Raw genomic sequence first — 24,382 nt, forward strand, 5'->3', positions numbered from 1 at the left:
CCTGCTCATTTGAGCAGATAACTTGGCTTTCTTTCCTTCATTCCGTTAGCGGAAGTTTTCTGGATTGAGAAGTCCATTTATTCCAGATCAGTCCCTGCTCCCTCTGGAAACTGTCTCCTTAGCAGAGCCAGCACCTTGGGAAGAGAAATGCAAGTCCAAGGCCTGAATGGGCAGCTCAGCTATTCTCTCTGGAGAAAAGGGGAGGGGGGGTGCTGGAGAGATGGCTTAGAGCGAAAGGCATGGACCACTCTGGCAGAGGACCTGTGTCTGGTTCCCAGCACCCTAGACAGGCAGGACACAACCACCTGTAACTCCAGCACCAGGGACCCTGCTGCCTCTCGCCTAAGATTTGACACCTAGTATCAGAAAATAAACAAAAAACCGGGTATCCGTCAGCACGGGAATATTTATTAAATGGATGCCTTAACAAGAAGGTTAAGGAGGAATAAGTGTAAAGTTTTCCACTCAGAATGAGCACGGAGCCTTTGCATGACACTTCAGTTATAAGAGCTGCCCCCTCTGGATTAGATCATGGTGGGTACAGCACTGGTAAGGGTTATGTCACCAGAAATCTCCATCTGGTTGATCTCCCGGAGATTTCTCATCCGATGATTGTACTGCATCGTTGACTGCAGCCTTGAAGTGGTCAGGTTCCACCAGGACTTGTATCTGGAGACCAAATACGCAAACCATCAGGTAAAGTGTGTGCTAATGCGTGTGCTAATGTGTGCAGTTTAGGCTTTCCACCATGCGTGTGTTTTTCAGGACATACTGTCTGTGATGTATAATTTCCATTTATCAATTTCTGTATAAACAGGGAAGGAAGAAATGTGTATATCGATTTTTTTTAATATATATATATATTATATAATATATTATATCGATTTTAAACCAGTGTAAGCTGAGTTTAAGAAGTCCGATATTTTATTTTATTACTGGAATGATAACAATCCAGAGACAGTAGTGAATAGCAAAGCGAATCTAGATGGTCAGAGTTAAACCACAATAAAAAGGCACCAAAATGGTCAGCAGGATAGACAATGGGAACCAGAGGAACATAATTTGCCTACACACAAGTTTAGTTTTAATGGAGCCTAAAATACCTGGAAGTTAAAAACAGCAACAGAGGAAGGAGTTCCTTAATGGCAAATATTAATTTATAGGACTGGTTAGTGTGTAGCCGGTTTGGGAAAGGTCGGGAAATACACACCCATATCCATCTTAAACCCTTTAGTGTAGAAGAGTGTAGCTTTGGAGCTGTCTAGTGAGAACATGCCTCTCCTGGCCACATCCCCAGCCTGCCAAGTTTAGCCGCTAGGGTGGGAGGAAGGCTGACCCAGGACAGACATGGCTTTCCAGTGTTCCCCTTCATAAGAGAGCGTTGTCTGCACGGCAGCAGGAACTTACTTTGAACGGTTTGCCGCTTTCAAATGGAAAAGCTGACTGTCTCTCTTCCTTTCCCCAGTTGTTAGCCTGCTTGGTGTTGCACACAATGACTCTCCTGTTGTTCTCATTGAAGCGGGGGTTAAAGTGGAAGGCGATGTCATTCCCTCTCTTGAAATTTAGGGTAATCCTGTTTTAAACCAGAAATCAAAGATATTAACATTACCAAGTCAAGAGCATCTAAGTTTCCAAAAGCAAACACTTTTTATATAGGAAGCAAATAAGCCAGAGCAGGAGGAGTTCCAGCTCAGAAGAGTAGCCTCCCACTCCCCCTCCCACTATAGTGATCAGCTCAAACGTCTAGCAGGGCAACATGTGCTGTCTGTTCACTGAGACCAGGTCTCACTGTAGCCCAGGCTAGCTTCCAGCTTGTGATTCTCTCCTACCTTGACCTCCAGGTGTGCCACCAGTTGTCTGGTTTTGAATTTGTTTTTGGAGGGGTGTTGACTGACGCTGGTGCCACTGTTCCTGACAGACACTTTTGTGCACGCATGCAAACGCCTCCTAGATATCGCATAGCCTTAGACCGCCCAACCTAAGGCCATTTATACCTTGCTGTAGATAAGAATGGCTCTTTCCTGACCTGGTAGATTGACTAGCTGTTAAAAAGCAAGTCAGCAGCCTGAGAACTGCCAAGTGCCTGCCTTTGCCGTCAGCCAGAGGTTCAGAACAGCAGGGGTGCATACATGGAGCTAACGTTTCCTCCCTTTGCTCTGCTTGGAGAGTCAGGACGTTCCACGCTATGAGATGGGTGTTGTGGAACTGATCCTTTATGCTGTGTGAGGGTGTGTCACTGTTACATGTTTAATAGAAAGCTGAACAGCCAATCGCTGGACAGGCGGTACAGAGAGGACTTCTGGATAGAGAGAGCGCAGGGAAGAAGAAAATTGGAGTCTCCAGCCTGATGGAGAGGAAGCAGGATGAGCAGTGCAGAGTGAAGGTAACAGACGGCAGCTCACAGACAAACAGAAGTGGGCTAAGGTGTAAGAGCAGGGGCACAAGCCTAAGCTGTAAGCTGAGCTGTTATAATTAGTAAGAAGTCTCTGTGTCTTCTTTCTTGTGAGCTGGCAGCCCAAGGAAAATTCTGACTACAGATGGCATTGGCCAAAGTGCCACTTGAACTTTCTGACCCGTTTCTTTCTTCTGGGTGTTAGGCATTCACAAGTCTTGTTAAGGGACTGACCCTATTCCTGGGTTTCTAAAGCTGTGTTCCATCTAATAACACTAGTAGCTAATAGGCTTGTGGTCTAGACCTAACAGTGATTGTCTGGGTATTTTAAATAACTCAGGAAGCCAGGGAAAGTGACAGCAGTGCTCGGTGTTTGTGTCCAGTGGCTCTAGTCCTTGTGTGAACAGAGATTGTCATCTGTCACGTACGCACTTTTCCATGAAGTTGTTGGACTGTTTGTGGGACAGGACCCAGAGTCAGTTTTGGCCTCTGAGTGCCCAGTCTACTTCCCTGGCACCGCTGGCACTGGATTATCTAGTGCGAGGACCTTCATGTATCAGTGTTTCTGTGTGGTTCTGCATCATGTTGAACAGACTCTGTAGAGCTATATTTTGAAAATAATGTATCATTTATACATATACGAGACAAGCTTCAGGATGTGATGGGGTACTGAGCTCAGAGCTCTGCCTGGCTGTGTGGAAAGAAGGGTGACTGAGGATAGTGCTTCTCCTGCAGAACCAGAGGAGCAAATGTCAGCCTAGCAAAGTCCTTTTTGTCCCCATTCCTTTGCCAGGCACAAACTGATACAGAGGACTTTATAGTTACATTTCTGTTTTTTGAGACAAAGTCAAGCTCTATATAGCTCATGCTGTCCTTGAATTTAGGATCTTCTGCTTCCATCTCCTACAGACTGGGATTGTGGGTGTGCACCACCATATCCAATCCCCCACCTAAAAAGCTCTTGGATACAAGGCCTGGCGGTGGTCGTGCACACCTTTAATCCCTACTTTCTGCCTACACACTAGAAGGCAGCTCAGATCTCACTACAGGTGGCTGTGAGCCACCATGTGGGTGCTGGGAATGGAACTCAGGACCTCTGGAAGAGCAGCTGGTGCTCCTAACCTCTGAGCTATCTTTCCAGTTCTTTTCTAACACGACTGTTGCCTTCTACAATATTCCCTGCATATTTTCGCTGTGCTCAGACCACACAAAAGAAGCCTCCCTTTCAAACCCTGATCCTCGGCCTTCTCCATTTCCTGACAGTAAACAGGTTGTTATTTTCTCTCTCCAAACACACTACCAGGCCCGCTCCTTTCTTCAAACATGCACTATTCACCTCAGGTCAGAAGAAACAAAAACCTCTGAGTGTTTTGTCCAGTTCCTGTCCCTCACATGATAAATCTGGAAGAGAACCAGATGTGGTAGCAGTCCCAGTACTGCCCTTTACAAAACCAGGCTCAAACACCTGAAGAATTATAAAATACCACTTCTAGGGGCCAGGAAGACAGCTCAGCAACTGAAGTGCTGATCTCTCTGTGGACCCATAGCGTCCACCAATGGAGAAGGACAACACCACAGAGCCGTCTCTGACCTCCACACTCCTGACAGAGAACACATGTACTCCCACGTACCTCTCACGTGCCACCCCAAGAAATGTTAAAAAAAAAATAGACAAACAAACACACAAAGCCTTCTAGGAACTTCTCTCGCTCACCGCTCACCTTTGCTCTGCATCACCGCCCTTCAGTTTCTACCACTCGCTATAGGAACAAAGCCGGACGCCAGTGACTCCGACCCAGAGACGGATCACGCTCGGCTCTCCTCCTCCAGCCCCACACACCCTCCAGGACACTCTGCTTTCACTGTTTTTATCTCTTCTGAGAATATCCCTTCTTGTTTACTCAGCTCTTTCTGTCCTCACGGCCCCAAATCATTCTGGGCAAATGTAAGAATCATCTCTTTGTTCTCTTCTCTAGAAGTATTTTTACTTCAAGCTTCTCACTGAGTTATTCAGAATGATTTTCTTTTGACCAGTGGAGTTCTTTAATTTTTCCTCCCAGGCATTAAACCAACTTTCCCTTTGCTCTTAGTATTTATCTGGTGTGTGTGTGTACGCTCACATGAAGGCCTGAGCATACATACGTATGTGCACCACATGCATGCCGGAGCCTGGGGAAATCGGAAGAGGGGTCAGATCCCACAGAGCTGGAGTTGCAGATGGTTCTGAGCCACCATGCCAGGAACTGCTGAGACCTCTCTCCAGACCGACTTTGACTTACTCTGAAAAAGTACTTACAATTACGAAAGGTCTTTACTTACTCGTTTTGGTACTGGCCTTTTCTGGAGCGAGGCTTTGAGGCAACTCAGGTATATTAACAAGATCTCTACCTTCCAGTGGAATGTTGACATCTCTCAAGCCGAAATGCCTGTTTCGTTCATACACCTTGTGTCTGTTTTCTTTCTGTGACAAGGACTTCCTGTGAGCAATGCTAGTTCGAATCATTTCAGTGCTTAAGTCTTTCCGAAGCTGACTGGCAAAATGGGATAAAGGCATCCTGTCAAAAAAGAGAAACAAACACCAACTTAAATGGATTTTCATTTTATTATTTAAAAAAATCAAATCAAATCTGAGACCAGGTTGTGGTGGCTGGCTCACCCTTTAGGTCCATCACCTGGGGGACTCACACAGTAGATCATTGTGAGTTTGACAGTCTGGGCTAAAGAGTAAGAGCCTCTCTCAAAGACCAAAATAAATTAATTAATAAAAACAATCATGATTTCTGTCCATCTCTTATACCACTTTGCACTCCCTTGAAATATTAAAACACACACCAGAATAAACAAGAGTAAATATGAACGTAGAACATTATCAGAGACCTACTGTGTTACTAGGGCCTATTTGGGGTTTCCAAATAGGAAGCTGCTCAACAGATTAAAATGAAGCAGAGAAAAGCTATAATCTCGAACATAGACGAGAGGCACCATGTGAAGCGGAGGCGGAGAAAGTAAAGGGCTGTGTCATAGAACAACTTCCTTAATCTTCCTCTGGTGAGAAGAAAGGAACCGGTGCCTTTCTTCTCAATTCAAGAAGCAAAAGTGGTCCGCAGGAGATGGCTCAATCCACTGAGTACCTGCCACACAACCACACAGACCTCCGCTCATCTCCAGCACAGGAGAGGCAGGCACAGCAGCACATGCCTGCAATTCCAGTGCTGCGCTGGGCAGAGTCAGGCACTCATTACCTGAAGCCCTTCGGCCAGCCAGCCCAACTGAATCAATGAGCTGCAGCTTTGATGAGAAAAACTCTGATTCAAGAAACTAGGAAGAGAGCTGTCTTATTCTACTGTGCAACAAGACACCATGACCAAAACAAGGGTTTGTTTGGCTTACACTGCCCTCGGCATTGCTATCCTCCACGCTCCCACAGAACAGCCTTAGCTCTCAACATGCAACGGCTTCTCTAGCCCTAAGTTAAAATCTTTCACAATCCTCCCCAACACATGGTCAGGTCTGTCACAGCAATACCCCACTACGTGGGTACCAACTTGTCTTAGTGAAAATTTCTATTGCTGCAACAAAACACCGTAACAAAAAGCAAGTTGGGAAGGAAAGGATTTATTGGCTTACACTTCCAGATCATAGCCCAGCCCTCCCCATCAATCACTAATTAAGAAAATGTCTTACAGCCAGATTGTATGAAGGCATTTTCTCAACTGAGGTTCCCTTCTTTCAGACAACTCTAGTTTGTGTGGCAAACTGACGTTAAGACTAGCCAGACAAGAGCCATAGAGGACGATGCCTGCCGTTGACTTCTGGCCTCCACAGCACACACAAATCATCCTAGCATAGGGATTGGGGGACTGACACAGAAGGCTCAGTGCAGTTCAAAGCCAGACTGGGCTACCACATGGAATAGGGTTTGAAGCCCACCCACTCTCATTTCAGTAATACACACTGTGAATATGCTCTCATGACCTCAGCACCTGGCTAAAGCCAGCCTATAAAAGACCATGACGTTGCAATCACAAAACCAAAATCCAGTACGTGGGAGGTAAGGGCTGGCTCATAGTCTTAGCTCCACAGGGTGTTCGAGGCTGCTGGGAGCTACAAGAGACCTTGTTTTAATCCTCTCCCCACCAAAACACAAACAAATGAAAAGAAAAAAAAAGCAAACTAGAGAAAGAATTTAAGCAAAACTTGGTAATACACTTAACCTCATCAGTTTGCCCCCATTATTTTTGTCCATCTTAGAAATAATCCTTTGTAAAGGCCTTTTCTTAGAAAGATAGGTTTTGTTTGTTTGATGTTTTTGGGGGTGGAGGAACAAGGAGGCTTCTCTGTGTAGCCCTGGCTGTCTGGGACTCGCTCTGTAGACCAGGCTGTCCTGGAACTCACAGAGATGGGCCTTCCTCTGGTCTCCTGTGTGCTGGGATTAAAGGCGTGTGGCGGCACCACCAGACTTGAAAGATCTCTGCTAATGTATTCAGCAAAACACAGAAAGACGATAAGGACCACAATAATTCCAAAAGTATTTGTATTCTAGTTTGTGTTCTGTTGTTACGATTCCACACTGCCTAAAAGATACTTAGGAGAGAAGACTGACAGGCCAGCGAGGGAAATGAAGGTAGGAACCTAGCGGCAAAACCTGAATGACCATAGAGGAACCCTACGCAGTGATTAAAGCAGCTGACTGAGAACAGCCGCTACTTCCCAGCTTTACGTGATGAGCAAATGTGGCTCTCACGTCGGCCCTTGCGTGTGCTCTCATACTCCCCAGTATTTTAGAACACCATTAAGATTTAGCTTTTCTTTAAGATTTTCAAAAACTTAATAACCACAGGTGGTAACAAATGACAGAGTCCTCAGAAAAAGCAGAGGCCGCAGTATTAAACTAGGTCTTAAACTAGGTTAAAAGAAGTGAAGACAAATATCCCAGATGGACTATATGTGACAGGACATACACATGTATTGGGCCCTGGGTTCAATTCTCAACAAAATAACTAGGGCTTTAAGAGACATTTCTCCCAAAAAAGATATACTAACAAACATGAAGAGATGGTTACTCACATTAGCTGTTGGGGAAATGCAAATGATGTCCCAATGAGATACTCCAAGCCTGGTGGTAAGGAGCTGTAAACCCAGCTAAGGCTACAGCTTAGGGATGGAGCACTTGCTGAGCATGACCCAGAGCTCCAGAGCCCCACTTCTGAGCACTACTGCATTAGCGGGAAAGGCTCCAATGCAGGAGTCCTTGGGAGACATTTCAGATTCAAACCACAACTCCAGATGAAGAGTGAAATCAAGCAAGTTACTACATTGCCATACCTCACTCTGTTGAAGCCTTAAGGGCTCCGATAGGAGATATGTTTATTTGCACACTGTGGGACAACTGGAATCTAATGGAGTTCTCCCCACTATCCCATCCCCATTAAGCTGAAAAGATGCTACACTAGGCACAAGGTAGATGCTGTATTTTTCTTTTGACCTTTCAGCTTTGTGTGTATATATAGTGTGTGTACAGAAGAACATGCACATATATGCACAGGTGTGGAGCCAATACAGGGTGTCTTCATCACTCTTTACTTCAATTTTGAGACCAGGGTCTTTCACTGAACCTAGAGCTCTCTGACTCAGGTAGGCTGCCTAGCTAGCTAGCTAACTCTATCTGCCTCCCTAATGCTGGGATTACAGCATTATTGTGGTGCCTAGCTTTTTATGTAAGCGCTGGGGATCTGAACTGAGTCATATCAAGCCAAAACTCAGCTCCTTTTCCACCAACAGAATAAACAGTCTTTGCTGGGGATATAGCTTAGCACAGTACACCTGTTCAGCATGTACAAGGCCCTGGGTTGAAGACTCAGCAATGCCAAAAGAGAGGGGGGAAAATGTGTGTGTGTGTACACACACACTCCTTGTCTGTTTGTCCTTGCTATCATTACAGAACACAGTAGTCTCCAAAATAAATATTTTTTATTATTTTAAGCTCCTAAATTATTATTTTTATATTTATTTATTTGTTTGTTTTTTGAGACAGGGTTTCTTTGTGTAGCCCTGGATGTCCTGAAACTCATTTTGTAGACCAGGCTGGCCTTGAACTCTGAGATCTGTCTGCCTCCCTTGCACAGTGGCAGACCAGTAAACATTCAGGACAAGGGGCAGGTATGACCTTCAGATGCCCACCCTAGTGACCTTCTTCCACTAGCCAGGCCCCACGTCCTAACATGCCTTCATGTGTACGCGCGCGTGCTTGCACATGTGCATGCCTGTGTGTTTTCCATTGCTTCAAGATTGTTCTAAAAGGCAGGAAACAAGGTACTGGGATTAAAGGTGTGTACCACCACACTGGGTTCCACTCCTAAATTATTTTTTAATTAATGAAAATACTTTTAAACACAATTTTTTTCTTTTTTTAAAAAATATTTTCTACTTTATTTATCTATTTATTTATTATGCATACAATATTGTTTCTGCATGTATGCCTGAAGGCCAGAAGAGGGCACAAAACCTCATTACAGATGGTTGTGAACCACCATGTGGTTGCTGGGAATTGAACTCAGGACCTTGGCATTGAAGTCAATGCCATCTCTCCAGCCCCCACAAATATTTTCTATGTAAACTATTTTGCTGCTAACTTCATAGTTACATTCTTCCTACTTTCTGCAGGTGACAAATGTCTTCTGAGCATTTGTTAAGTACTTGGAATGCAGTAGACAAAGAAACAAAGCTCTCAAGGACTAACAGAGTTAAAAAAGGCTATAAACAGCAGACATGTATAAGTATTTCAGGCCAGGCACAGTGGCACACATCTTTAATCCCAGCACTCAGCACTCAAAGAGCACAGTGCTAAGGTAAAAAGATGGATCACCCACCTAAACTACACTTGTTACCCAGTATACACACTTGTGACTGCTGCCTCTGACTGACTGTAGTATTTAGAGAGGTGAAGCGCAAGGGAGTTGGGAAGCACAAAGGAAAATCAGCAGTGGCAATTAAATAGGAGTTAGATTTATCTATTTAATGACAGCAACCCAGACACGAAAAGGCACCAATAGGAATCTCAGGGCCAATGCTTGCTGGTCTAGTTAGTTAGGTAACGGTGGATGTCAGCAATGCACAAACCATCAGACGCTGCCCCAGCTTCTTAGAGCTCCAGTCTCCCCTAAAAAGTACGTACTCGTGAAACAAAACAACTTATGTACTCACTTAACAAATCTCTCTGTAACACTATGGTTTGTGCCATTTCAATGTAAAGTAAGCGGTAAAAACCTTAGGACGGACCCTGAAGTCACACAGCTCAGTAGCGGAGTCTTTGACATGCAGCCTTCACTGCCGTGCTGTCAAGCTCTAGGAAACAGGAGAAATAAGGAGAAATCTGACCTCCGGACAAATGAAGGATTCTGCACTGGAAGTATCTCAAAACCCCTGCTGTAGGTAATGGGTACCAAGCTCTCATTAAAGTTTCTTTAATTAGTGATAATTCAGAAGTATGATCACTTGCATTATAATATTTACGTTCCCTTCCCTCCTAGAAAGCACAAAACACTGCTACTGAGTTGGTCTGTTACTATCTTTTCTTAGGACACTTGTTTCCCGCCTAGGGTGGGCATCTGAAGGTCATCCCTGCCCCTTGTCCTAGAAGCTTACTGGTCTGTCACCACTGGTCTGTCACTATGCGAATAGGCCAGCACCACAGGCTCCCATTTGAGGTCCACTCCATCATCTGCCTTCCCTGCCAAGATGGACTGAAATCCTTCTGGAACAAGGAACCATAATCAACACTTTCTCCTTTATTTCTGTCAGGTATTTGAGAGAAATACCAATCAGAAACATACAGGCATGTAAAGGTTCCCAATCAGAACATAACCCTTTTTCTAACACTTCCCCAAAATTCAGAGAGAAAAGCAGAGTTAATATGTATACTAAGTACAAGGTAATACATGCCGAATGCCATGAGAGCTAAGCGATTTCTGCTAAGCCCTCACCATGTGGTATAAAAATACACACACACTTTCCTTCATGGGGGAGGGGGCACAAGGCTCCTTATACAACCTAGGCTGGTGCTCAAGTCCTGAGCCCAATCTACCTTCAGACTGGAGCTATAGATCACCTTTTAGTAACTGCTCCGATCTATTTCAGCAGTAAAGATAGCTTGGAACACTCTCCATAGTATTAGCTGGAAAAACACTACCAACTTTTCTAGAGACCAACTCACAGTTCCTATTTGTACTTTTTTAAATTAAAAAAAAAAAAAAGCAAAAACAAAGCAAAACAAAAACCCTCACTATGTAGCCCAGACTGGCCTCAAACTATTGGTCGGCCTCATGCATCTGCGTGCTGGAATTACAGGCATACCCTACCACACCCAGCATAGAATGCACTTGAAACAACTCAACAGCCTACTAAAGAGTTTTGGCAAAATATATTTTATGCAATCTGAGCCCATCTGAACTAGAGAGTAAAAGGAAAATTTAGAGAATCTCAATAAAAATAATTACATGAAAAAACATGAGAAAAAAATAAAAATAAATAAAAGAAATTGAAAAAAACATGCAAATTTCTGTAAAAGAAAGCTAAATAGGACATATGTTTATTACTTTGCTTTTTCCTCTTTAGGCTAAGAGAACAATTAGAAATCACAGCGCTGGGATGCTGAAGCAGGTGGACTGAATATTCCATCTACAGGTTAAATGGATATAAAAGAAAAATAGACAAAAAATAAAAAATTAAAGCTAAATTAACCTTGTGCCCTAATCTAGTTTTCATTTTCGCTGACAGAGGCTCTCAAACTCCTGCCCTGCGGCTGTACTGCAGCAGGCTGACACACTCCTGCCCTGCAGCTGTACTGCAGCAGGCTGACACACTCCTGCCCTGAGGCTGTACTGCAGCAGGCTGACACACTATGCTTCCTCCACTCATGACCACGCTGATCTGAAGCATTTCTGAGTTCAAGCCTTTCTTCTTTTCCGTCAACCATTAGTTTCCTGTTAGGACAATGAAATGTGCGGCATGTGTGTCAATCATCTGCTTGATGGACAGTCTGCATTTTCAAGGCGCTGTCAATACATTAGGGCATTAGGATAGAATTACTTTCTCTACCTATCCTACTGGGCCAATCAGAGATGGCCTTGGCCATAATTCCTTTATACTTATGAGATTAGCAACTATAAAGACTGTAACAGCAAGAAAAAGCAGATGTGCTCTCCAGCACCCTGTCCTCTGTAGCAGCTCAGCTTCTGGGAACTCACAGACAGCACAGAAGTGGTGTTCACTAGGTACAGAAAGATGGTGACGGCTGGATCTCCAACCTCCCTGACTTCTCATGTGACTGTAACAACGCATCCTGGCTAACAAAACTGCTGTGAAGGGGCAGCTTCTAGAAACTTTCCTTTTTAAAAGGCTGGCATGTAACCTTTGCTCCTTGAACCCCACTGCCTAGAACAGTTCCATCTAGAGATCCAGATAGGCCCCCAAGGACTTGGAGCACACATGAAGGGAAAGAACCCCAGAGCCTGGAAAGAACAGGTAGCACTTACAAGTACCGACAATCAAAACCCCAGAGCCAGCTGTGCCGTATACGTGCATTTTTCCAGTGTTAATTATACCTTAATTTAAAAGAGGCAGAGAAAAAGAGAACCATTACAAAAAGTGCACCAGGCCTAAGTGATTCCTGGACTCTTGCATCTGAAATACTTGCTTTTAACCCACTGTTCAGACTTTCTATCTACTTTGGTCATATACTAAGATGTAAAGAATGACAAAAATGTTTTAAAAATTAACAAAAGCACAGCACCATATATTTATTTTTTAATTTTTTTTAGATTTGTATTTTATGTGTTTGTTTTAATATGTACTAAAAAAGCAGGTAATACACAAGCAATTCTGCTGTTTCTAAAGATGGGACTGAGTAACCAGTAGACAGATGAAGGAACCTTTGGCATTCTGAACCATTTACAACACGGCCATAGTTTTACATGATTCTTTATGGAATTGCCTGAAGAACCACTATGTCTTAGTGTTCTATTGCCAGAAGAGACATTAAAAATGGGGCTAGCTTACAGTTTCAGAGGCTTAGTCCATTGTCATCACGACAGGGAGCACGGCTGCAGGCATGCAGACATGGTGCTGAAGAAGTAGTTCAGAGTTCTACATAGGGATGTGAAGGCAGCAGGAAGAGAGAAAGCCTCTGGGACTGGTTTGGACTTCTGAAACCTCAAATCCCACCCTCTCTGACACACCTCCTTCAACAAAGCCACACCTCCTAATCCCTCTTAGGTAATGCCATAGACTGATGACTAACCTTTCAAATATATGGACCTATGGGGCTATTCTTATTCAAACCACCTCATACTAGCTATAAGAGAATTAAAGTGTTGTAAAGAGGAAAGAGAATGGAAAGGCTGAGAAGTCAATTCCTTTGAGGAGGGATGAGAAAATATGTCCCATTAAGCTACACTGGGTATCTTTTAATGTCTCATTCACCTGTTTTTAATAGAAACAGGCAAAAGCAACCAAATGCAGTTTAAAAGTCAACAAGGGGCTGGAGATGGCTGAGCAGTTAATATCTGCTGCTCTTCTTCTAGATGACCCAGGGTTCAAATCCTAGCACCCACATGACAACTATCTATAACTCAAATGTCAGAGAATCTGACGCCCTCTTCTGGCCTCTGTGAGTACTGTATGCATGTGTTGCACAGATATACAAGCAAAAACTCAAAGACATACAATGAAAAATAAATAAATCAGGTAATTTTTAAGGAAAAAAATGATCAACAAAAAAGAGGTCCCATTAGCCAAAGGAATCATTTAACAGGGCTTATTGGGTGGGGAGGGCAAGAATAGAGATCCCGAAGAATTGCAAATAGGAACACTTTCAAGCCTGCAGATGGATTTCAATGTGGGGATTAAAAGCATGGGACACTATGCCAGATCAATATCTTCACAAGTGTGTACTCCCCTTCTCACGTCTCTTAAAGCGGGTCAAGGGTGGGGTAAATCCTTAAGCTTCATTCTCTACATTAACATTTAATCAGGTAAATGGATCAGCAGGGTAAAGTGTGTCTTACCCAAACATGAGGAACTGAGTTCAAAACCCCTACACACACAGAAAAACCCAGGGCATTTCAAACCAACTCTGTAATCCCAGCACCAAGGGGGCAGAGACAGAGGCTCTTGTGAGTGTCTAGTCCATCAGTGAATTCCAGATTCGGTGAGAGACCTTGTCTCAGAACATAAGATCAAAGGGGGTGAAGAGAAAGCTCGACCATTAAGAGTACTTGCTACTCTTGCGGACCTGGGTTCAGTTCCCAGCCCCTACACATGGGCTCACAACCATCTTTAACTCCAGGTCCACTGGGATCCAATGCCCTCTCCTGGCCTCCACAGGCACTGCACACACATGGTGCACAGACACAACAGGCAAGACACACACATAAAACAAAAACAAATCTTTAAAAACAAAAAAGGTAAAGAAAGAGTGATCCCTAGAAACCCCCAGTGTCAACCTCTAGCCTGAGTGTGCTCAGCCACATACCCAGACACACTCTACAAAGAAATACATTTCAAGCAAGACAGGCAAGCTAAAGATTCCCAAAGGCACATACTGTCTCAAGCAAACAAAAAAACTAATGCACTTAGCATCAATGCATGTGGGTGTGCATTTCCCAGGAAATAATGGATCGTAAAATTCCACAAATGAAAGCATCAACGCATTTCTTTTTCATCAAGCTAATCATTATAACATGCCAAAGAACTCGGGGTGGGGGTCAAGTTCTCAGACCCTCTTTCAACTTCTTTTCCAGATCTTTTGATTGTCCTCTTCATAGCACCCCAAAGAACCAACATTATCACAATACTGAGAGAGTGAGAGAGCTGTTCATCTAAAACAGCCAACAACCTGGACCACAGAACCTACACTCTACGACTAAGTGAGTGGGGGCTGTGAAGGTACTGAGAACCCCCAGGGACCAAGCCTGATGTCTCAACTTGAAATAAGATCTCCTGCCCTACTTTGGAAACTGGTCTGCCTCTCCTGGTTCTTCAGCAAGAAAGTAAATGGGTCCTCTGAGACCTCCTTAGCAAATACAGATTTTATCTTAAGAAACTCCAGCTAATCAAAAATTATCTCTATAGTTCCTAGAGTGATTCTATGGCTTCAAATAAGCAATTATATAAACATAATCATTTTAACTTTGAAAAAGCACTTTCCTAGCTCATGTGAAACCCTGGGTTTAATCTCCAGCACTACACACACACACACACACACACACACACACACACACTTAACACACAAACTCCAACACCCCAACGTGTTAACAATATATCTCAGAGTTAGTAACAGAGTAGAAAACTTTAAGAAACTTTAAGGATACAAATTTAAATAACCTGCGATATTATAACCTTATCAAGGAAAAGCTAAATCTTCAATTACACGTCTGCAACTTAGGAACATAATAACATGTGATGCTTATGATTTAGAAGAGAAAATAAGGCTAATACACACGAGACAATTGGAGAACAATTAAGCAACTGCACATATGTTGAAACAGAACCACTAGGTAGTTAAGTATTCGATATGCACATATAGGGGTTTAAGGAACTGGAAAGGTGAGGCAGACCTGAGGACCCAAGGAAGTTTGATAGAAACAGATTTTTCTTTTTAATAGATTACTGTGGGTTTGATTACTGGTTTTTTTTTTTTTTTGGTTTTTTTTTTTTTTTTAAGATAAGGTCTCACAGAGCCCAGGCTACCCTCAAACCAAACATAGCTGAGCTTGGCTTTGAACTCCTGATGCTCCTTCTATCCCCCCACCTCCCATCCTCCATTCCCCCCTCCCCCTGTCCCAATGCTGGGAATGCAGGTGTGTCCTACCATACCTGGTTTTAACTGACTGTATGTGAAGCAATGTAAAAGGACAGGGTCGGTTGAAGAAGAAGTAGAAGAGGGTGAGGCCATGTAAAATAGTTACAAAAACGGTTTTTAAGTATGATAACCAAAAGTCAGGGTAGGTTCAAACTTGAGAGTAGCATCAGTAGGTGAGGGGCTGAGTGCTGAAGGAGCTGCGGGCTGCGTTCCTGCCACCCAGCTCCCAGCCGCCTGGCTAGCTTATGCCCCAAAATAACAACACACAAACTGTATTCATATAAACACTGCTTAGCCCATTTCTATTAACATGTGTAGCACCACGAGATGTGCTTACCAGGAAGATTCTAGCCTACATCCATCCTGGCTCGGAGCTTCATCGCGTCTGCCCCAGAGAGCAGAGCTATGGCGTCTTAGTTCACTTCCTCTTCCTCCCAGCATTCTGTTCTGTTTACTCCACCCACCTAAGGGCTGGCCTATCAAATGGGTCAAGGCAGTTTCTTTATTAACCAATGACCTTCCTCCATCAGCTGAGCCAGGAGACTGTGACCTCTAGCTCAGCTTAGGCTGTACCAGATCTAAGACAGAAAGTGATCATAGAAAGGGAGGAAACAGTACCTCTGGAATTTTTGTCCAAAACCACACACACAATGATTTTCACAGACACTGGAAATTGCACGTATGGCTCACACTGTATTTTCACTGCACAGACTACCATATATTTATCCCCACCTCTTCTAACATGCCCATTCCCACTCTCACCGTGCTCATAAAACAAAGGATAGTTTTCTTTCTTCCACCCACCAGACTAGCCTACTACATCCGAGGCTTAGGAAAATAGCAGATTAAATAGGAAAAGATAAATTCACGAACAAGTGCTTGGCTGATGGGAGCAAGGAAAAGGTGGACTTAGGGCAGCGTAATGAGCATGTGCTGTCTGCAGCTACCGGCCTTGGCCTTAGGAACCCCCTCTCCAACAGCAATGTGTGAGTAGTATGTTAGTCAAGTTCTTCTCAAGAAAAGGGGTCTCAGGCTTCACACACAATTCCTTCCCCTCTGCACATGGCATGAGGACATGAGATCTGAGCTATGACAATTGTACCAGGACCACAAAGGGACAAAAAGCATAAAAGTTGAGCTCATTAAATAAAGGAAGGAAAGCCGGGTGGTGGCAGAGCATACCTTTAGTCCCAGCACTTGGGAGGCAGAGACAGGCGTGAGTTCAAGGCCCCTACAGAGCCAGTTCCAGGACACCCAGGGCGATTAAAGAGAAACCCTGTCAAAAAAAAAAAAAAAAAAAGGAAAAAGAAAAAAAAAGGAAGCAAAATTGAGATCAGAACACACAAGACACAAGTATGCAGTCAGTCAAACTCCATCCTTGGACTTCTCAATGATACTAGCTTGTGAATGAGCTAGTTTTCTGTTATAACAACATTTTAAAAAACAAACAAATGTTACCATTGATTTCACTAGGCTCACTCAGAAAACTACAAGCCATTGCTTTGTTGAGAAGCAACAAAATTAGAAAAGGCTTTATCTTCACATAGGATAATATGGGAGAATCACTTCTGTTCTTCACATGGGACATTGCAGACAAACTCCAACTGTGGCATCACATGGGAACAAAAGTCTCACATAAAGACAGAAATGACATTCTCTCCAAAGGACTGCCATCAAATATAGCTGCAGCAGCTCCTGGTTCAAACACCGGCCCCAAGGTCTGTGTTGGCAGTAGGCATTTAGCAGGCAAGGCTCTGCAGTTACTCTGGTAGAGGCACAATTTAATGAAGCGAGTCAGCCCACCACTTACAAATGTTTCCTTATGAACTCCCATGGCCACTACTGTAGAGAATGCCATCCATCTTGAGCAGTTGATGTAGGTGCGTCTTCTGTCTATGTGTTACTTTCATTGGTTAATAAAGAAACTGCCTTGGCCTTTGATAGGACAGCAGTAGACCAAACAGAATGCTGGGAGAAGGAAAGCAGAATCAGGCAACCGCCATGAAGCTCTAGCCCGAGATGGACGTGGGTTAGAATCTTCCCGGTAAGCCACAACCCTGTGGTGATACACAGATTACTAGATATGGGTTAAAGCAGGATATAAGAGTTAGCCAAGAAGAGGCTAGATATAACGGGCCAGGAAGTGTTTAAATGAATACAGTTTTGTGTGTTGTTATTTCTGGGGCTAAGCTGTGTGGAAGCCAGGCAGGACGAAAAGCAGGCCTGCTCGCCTCATCACTACAAGCAGTGACCAAAAGTGAACAGACACACAAAAGAGGTTCTCCTCTTGGCAGAGGCAACCTTATAAGGATGACTCCTGAAAAGCCCTTAGAGGGTCAAGGACACAGGACAGTCTGAATCTGGATGGCAAAAAATTGCCAGCAAAGGTGAGAAGACAGGCAGGCAAGAAAGAGAGGAGAGCACAAGAAACAATGTCATCAACAAAACCTAGGATGACAAATAGGCAAAGATGTCACTAGAGTCTGGTTTTCACATCACTCCTTCCTCAAATCATGTCATGAAGGGGCTGGAGAGATGGCTCAAGGGTTCAGAGCACTGGCTGCTCTTCCAGAAGACCCAGGTTCAGTTCTCAGCACCCACATGGCAGCTCCCAAACATCTGTAACTCCAGTTCCAGGGATCCCAATATCCTCTTTTTGACCTCAGCAGGCACCAGGCTGTACATGGTACACATGCATGTAACAGGAAACCACCCACACTTGAAAACCAGTTTAAAAACTTCTCCCTAAATTCTGGCATTCCTACTAGTGATACTTTAGACCAAAACTTCCAGGCATTTTAAAAAGAGACAAAAAGTTCACTTCTCCGACTCCATAAATAAAGGCCTTTGTCTGGTAATGAGGAGAATGAACGATTTATGACAAATTTCTCATAGTTCTTGAGGCTGGGACTCGATGATCAATATAAGAGCAGAGAGGGCCCATTCTTCCTAGCCAGCACCTTACTGTGCTCTCACATGGCAGAAGTGTCAGGGTTCCGCCAAGAGTCTTCTAAGCTCTAGCCTTCATGAGGATACATCTAACCACAGCCTGAAGCTCCTAAGAACCCTTCACTTGAGATTAGGATCCAACGGGGGGGGGGGGGGGGGGGGGGGGGTAGGAAGGGTACACGCACTCAAGCTACAGACTTCCACCTCTAGTCCTCCAAAGTCACACAAAATAGCTTCACTCCTTAGCAACAACCCCAAACATCTTGACCAATCGAAGCAACAACTCAAAAATCTAACATCCAGGCCTTCATCTAAATCAATAAATGAGAGTCGTCATGAAGCAAACTGCTGTCTAGCACGGCCTGCAACACCAAACAGTTCAAGTGTTTCCAAACTACAATGGTGAGTCAGGCACGGTTCCAAAGGGGAGTAGAACACACATTAAAAGATAAATAAATCACTTCTTAAAACTACTGCAAGCACAGAACCTCCCAGAGCAGTAAAGCCTCAAAGTTCCATAGTCTGACTTGATATTCCGCTTTCCAGACAAACCATGCTGGGGACTGGACCCCCAAGGATACAAGTAGCAGCCACTTCCATGGTTTCACTGGATGCGGGCACAAGTGCTGGAGTTGTTAGATGGAGATGCCACAGAGGTCGCTGGGACAAGCCCCGTCCCTAAAGAGCCACTGAGCTTTGCCCTAGTAGGGGTGCTCTTGATCAGGGCCCACCCATTGCAAGGGTGGAGTATGTCAAGAACCCAAAGTTCTCTAGAGCGGACTTTGAAATCTAGGTGAGGCCGGGGAGGTGGTGGCATATGCCTTTAATCCCAGCACTCAGGAAGCAGAGGGAGGCAGATCTCTGTGAGTTGGAGGGCCAGCCTAATCTACAAGAGCTAGTTCCAGGACAAGCTCCAAAGCTACAGAGAAACCCTGTCTCAAAACAACAACAACAAAAAATCTAGGTGAATACAGAATGTCCGTCCTGTCTACACTCTTGGTCGTGTTCTCTCTCTCTCTCTCTCTCTCTCTCTCTCTCTCTCTCTCACACACACACACACACACACACACACACACACACACACAAATTTAGGCACTCCGTCCGGTCCGCTCTGAAGGAGCCTGAACCACAAAGTTTAAGACCTCCAGCGAGGTGGCCGTTGTAAACAAGACTGCACCTGGGGAAGTCGAAGTCGACACTGGAATGTGAGGAACAGAACCCTGAAGTCATCCAGGGCCTGCGCAGGGCAGGGCTGCTGTAAGGAGTGGACATGCCTTGGGGATTACTGTCGCCCTAATCTCTTTATCCAAAGTTCACCTGGCTACACCCTGCCTGCTCTGTACTGAGTATCTCTCTCCGTTTCTAACAGGGCCAGTCTGAACTGTGCTGACTCTCTACTCTTTCCATCCCTCTTCCTTATCAAGTGTCCTGCATAACTTGCCTTTGTCACTACATATCACTCTAAGCAGTTAGAGAGGCCACTTTGCTGAAGTGTCTCTTCTGCCACACACCTAGCATTCGGACAGTGTGGTCCTAAAAGCACCAGGACACAAGAACAAACCCCCAGTTCTGCCCACTTTAGCATGGACTGCCATCCCTACCTTTTCCAACACACTCTGCACTTCACCTGAGGCTACAGTGGTCCCAGCAGCCCCACTCCCCTCAAAGCCACCCCACAGTTTTAGTTCCGGCTTCCAGGGGCCACTCTCCACCCTCACTCAACAGGACTTCTAAAACAAAACCCTCTCCTAGGTTCTTTCACAGAAGCAAAGGCTGTGCTCTCTGGGCTAGGAAGCTTCGGACTCCCTCACAGGACAGACGACGAGGTCAGACAGGTCTCCAACCTCTTCAAGGGTCCACTCTCTGTCATAACAGTGTGCACTAGGAGAGCAGGGAGGAGGGTTTAAACAGACGGGGCCAGACGGCCTCACGAACAACAAGAGCAGAGGATGGAAAGCCACGTGCGCCAACTAGAGACTTTCTGTGGCACCGTAATGCTCTATGATCCTGACAGGATACACGGCTCAGGATATGTAGACACAGACCTGGACACTTTACCATACATGTCACCTAAAATCAAGTTAATAATAAGTATTCTGAAGGATTTACATGTGAAGTATACTTATTATAAAATACAACAAAAATCTAAGATTGGCTGGTAGACAGAGGGAAACGAGCAGGCAGTAAAACAGACCCACCTATTTCATGGAAGACTATGGAATTACAGATATGGGTATATAGATATTCAACATTCAAATATTTTTCTGTAATGATTAACGGTTTCCCCATAAAATGTCAGGAAGATATGACAAATGAAGGCTAGGAGCTCAGGCACTTCTCAAGTCCACAGACTAAGAGAACTCACTTTAATGAAAACGTCCACACACATCTTAAAGTGGAGACAGGCATAGTGAAGCTTGCCTAGAGTCTCAGGCCTTGAAAGGCTGTGGTAGGGAGACCATGAGTTCAAGGCCAGCCTGAACTATGTGATTATACTCTCATCTCAAAAAGCAAAAAATTGAAGGGAAGGAAGGCGAAGAGAGGACAGATGCAATTTTGACCGCCCAGAGACTAGCTCCAGCCTTGAGCACTCATCCTTCTCACTCACTCCAGGAAAATACACATCAGTGATGTGATGAGTCCTTTGTCCGAGCCTACGTAACTACTCCAGCCTTCCTACCCGAGTTTCTAACCCTCTTCACACTGACACTCGGGATGGAACACCTGGCCAGCCAAGCGCAGCAGCAGCAGTCTGGCTAAGCCCGTGAGTGAGCATTAAAGGTGACAGCTCCGTCGGTGAGGAGTAAAGTGCTTGCCACACCAGCATGAGGCCCTGAGTTCAGATCCCCAGAACCTGTGCAAAGCTGAGCACACTGGCACAGGCCTGGATCACACTTAGACTCACACTGTGCGGGCACACTGGCATAGGCTTGGAGTCACAAACTTATATTGTGATTAAGGTATGAAATGGACAAGCTAGGTTATGAAACTAAGCATTTCTGACGTGAGTGCAGTAACTAGAAAATGAAGTTGAAAATGAAAGGTTAAGTAATTTTAGTGAACACTGAGAACCACATACATTTTAATTAACTCCACTCCGTCCTGGATGACACAGTAGGCTCTCTGCTTCAACATCCCATAGACAACATAAGTGGGAAGATAAGGTAGACAGGACCGACAGAAATCCATTCCAAATGGCCCTCTGTTGTTGCTCCAAAGGCCAGCACGCAGCTCATGCACTTGAATTCTGCCTGTCACAAATGACCTAACAAGGAAGGCATTTATCACACCATAGTAGCTTCCCCCATGTATCTGGCTTTAAACAGCTGCAAATTTTGGAAATTAGCTAGCTCTAAATGAAGTCTCTCGAGTATGTTCTCCTACCAACAAATATTAAGACACAAGTGAAGCCCAATGGGATTCCAGTATTATAGAAATTAAACTAGGTGAGCATAAACTAAGTTTGGAAAATAAAGTAGAAACTGTTTAGCATGTTAGTAAAACAGCTGAGCCAATGAGCATATCCTAAGGACTTCTGTCTAATAGCACACTCTGCTCACAATGTTGCCTTATTCGTCACAAAGATGCCACATTACTAATGATGCTTTAGTTCCTTCAAATTCTGTGAGTGAACTAAATGACAAAATGTCTTTTAAAAAAATAAGCTTAATCTCCAATTTCCATAAAACCATTTAAGTAAAGGCTGCTTCCTGGACCAAAAACTGCAAGACGTGGGTGAGAAGCACCGAAGCAGAAGCAGGTTATAGAAATGTTCCATAGTCATGGCTTGTTATGCAATGACACACATGCAGGCGGCTTTCTTGTGCCCACCACTGTTTCTTAGTAACATCAGAACACACTAAGACTTTCATTCTCCACCCAGTAACTCTTCTCTTTCCATGTAAAAATAAAAACTAACACCGAAGCAAGATAGACAGTGAGGTGGCCAAGCACTGGCAAGCACAGCAGTCAGCTACAGGGTTTTTAACTCCCGTTTACACTGACCCCACCCCTTCCATTTATATTAGCAGTGTCCATTTACACAGAGCGAGCGACCCCTTCACAGGGCTCACACACCAGATATTTACAATTCATAACAGTAGTAAAATTAGTTATCAAGGAGCAAAGGAATAACTTTATGGTGGGGTCTCCACTACACGAGCAGCTGTATTAAAGGGCTGCGGCATTAGGAATAACTTTGTGGTGGGGTTTCCACTACATGTGCAGCTGTGTTAAAGGGCTGAGACATCAGGAAGGTTGAGAACCACTGACAGCCAGTCAGATCCAACAGTCAGGGCCTGGGAATGTAGCTCAGTGCCGATCGGTATTCCTGCAGGAGACCCTAGACTTGTCTCTCTGGACACACATCCAAATCCAGTATTAACAGATAATTTTTGCTTTCATTTCCTGTGCTAATTTGCATTTCATCTGCATACTGATGCAAAATCCAGAAAGCCATTAAAAGTCTTCAAGGAGCCAGGTGTGATGGCACGCACAGGTAATCCCAGCACACCAGGGGCAGGCTGAGGGTTCAAGGACAGCCTAGACAGCACAGCAAGTACCACGCCACTCAGAGCTAGAGTGAGACCCTGTCAAAAAAAGTTATTAAGGATATATTTGCCTATAAAAATGCAAATATTTGAAGAGCAAATGGGAAGCAGAAAGTATTGGAAAGAGGGGACCCTACTATTGCAAGTAACTGTGCATGAGGAGGCACAGACAGTTCCAATGAAGGCTTCCTTCTGAGAACCCTAATTGTAAGCATGCTTCGGTTTTAAGTCTGCTACCTTTGAACAAGAGTCTAGAAGGAAGAAAGGCTGAAAGGACTGAGTCTCTGGAATGTCTCCTGCAGGTTAGTTCAGCACGCCAGCTTCTATGCAGGTCAAAGCCAAGAAAATCATCATACACAAAATCTCCTAAAATTTATAATTTCACATTCAAAGCACTACTGATGAAATTTTAGTTACCAGTCCCAAAAAGCAATCTTCAGATGTGTTATTATATTAAGTTACAGCCCAGTCTGTTTTTTTTTTTTAAAAAAAGCAAAAAAATAAAAAGGTCTTGTTGCTGAGCTATAACCACAGAAAACCTCCAATTATCCTTCATGGGGGGGGGGGGGACGATAAACACTTGGATAAATTAAATCCTCAGGTGATTATTATTTAAAAAGAGCTCTTATAAAACAAAGTTCGTTTAAGATCTGCTTGCCACGGCCATTCGCTAACTAAAAGGCTAACAAGCAGATCACTAGCCAGAAAAAGGTAAATAAAGCCAACGGAATTATCGGCACTCCAGTTGGTTCTGCCCCCGCTCACCCCTCCCCAGCAACTGCTGTTATCAAACCATCAAACTGAGTTTAGCTTCCTGAAAGACACTCACAGGGAATATCCCAAAACCCCTTCTCCCGCCTCCCCTCAAGATCTCCCACAATTTCTCTACTTCTAAACCAAATGTCCTTAAATTGACACTAACGATGCTTTCTGAAATGAAGTTTAAACACCTGACAATTATTACATTCAAATTCTACGAAGCTGATATCCACGATTTCGGTTCAAATCTGCGAGGACTGAACTTCCTTTTTCTCCCCGCGGGTCCTCCCAGCCCTTCCGCCACTCGGGGCCTGCGGTGACATCACGGTCTCTCCGGGTAGAGCCCTGACATCACAGGCACACACCGAGCCTCGGAACTGTGACCTCACCGCCGCAGGCTCACACGGCGGGGCCCGGGAGGGTGGAGGAGACGCGCCGCTCACCTGCGCCGGGACGCCTCCCCCCACTCCCCGCGCCCGGCAAGCAGCTCCCCCGCGGCGGCCTAGCTCGGGTCGCCCGCCTCGGGGCCCGGGGACCCGCGGACGCACGACCTCTGGGCCAGGCCGCGCGGACGGCGCCCGGGAGGACGCGGCGGCTGCACCCCCGAGCGCGGCGCCCCGCGGTCCCCGCCCCCAACGCCCGGCCTCGCCGCGGGGAGCAGCGGGAGCCGCCACAGTGTCCGCCCGCCGCGCGCCCGCGCCCCCGCCCGGCCCACCTGTGCTTCTGCCCGGCCGGGGCCTGGCCCGGGGCTGCGGCAGCCCGATGCGGCGGCGGCAGGCCTGACTCGCTCCCCGAGACTGAGGCGGACCGGGAGCTCAGCGCAGCGCGGCGGAGCCCAACGCTCGCCCCGAAACCCATTTGTTTGGCTAAACC

At 45.0% G+C, this 24,382-nt stretch overlaps 1 protein-coding gene across 3 annotated transcripts; it reads right to left on the bottom strand.

Annotated features, from left to right (window-relative positions):
• Positions 1–388: 388 nt before the first annotated feature.
• LOC121435149 (disks large-associated protein 5-like) lies at positions 389–24,382 on the bottom strand. 3 transcript variants are annotated; one of them, XR_005972540.1, is made up of 4 exons: positions 23,953–23,967; positions 4,712–4,947; positions 1,408–1,573; positions 389–669 (listed from the first exon to the last, which is right to left on the bottom strand). XR_005972540.1 is itself a non-coding variant. In XM_041634257.1 (4 exons), exons 1-3 carry the CDS (start codon positions 24,365–24,367, stop codon positions 1,563–1,565), a joined length of 390 nt encoding a protein of 129 aa, XP_041490191.1. In that variant the 5' UTR covers positions 24,368–24,382; the 3' UTR covers positions 389–669; positions 1,408–1,562. The 3 variants fall into 3 exon arrangements, 1 of the variants encoding a protein (XP_041490191.1); XR_005972541.1 differs by lacking the exon at positions 23,953–23,967 and adding an exon at positions 16,434–16,448; XM_041634257.1 differs by lacking the exon at positions 23,953–23,967 and adding an exon at positions 24,225–24,382.

Source organism: Microtus oregoni, unplaced genomic scaffold (assembly GCF_018167655.1).
Source record: "Microtus oregoni isolate MIOR12 unplaced genomic scaffold, Mior012 000045F_ref0000178, whole genome shotgun sequence".
NCBI lineage: Eukaryota > Metazoa > Chordata > Mammalia > Rodentia > Cricetidae > Microtus > Microtus oregoni.

Coding starts and splice junctions, on each gene's coding strand:
- LOC121435149 (XM_041634257.1), bottom strand. CDS start 24,367: ATGGGTTTCGGGGCGAGCGTTGGGCTCCGCCGCGCTGCGCTGAGCTCC. Junction 4,948..24,224: donor CCGGCCGGGCAGAAGCACAG/GTGGGCCGGGCG, acceptor CTTTTTTGACAG/GATGCCTTTATCCCATTTTG.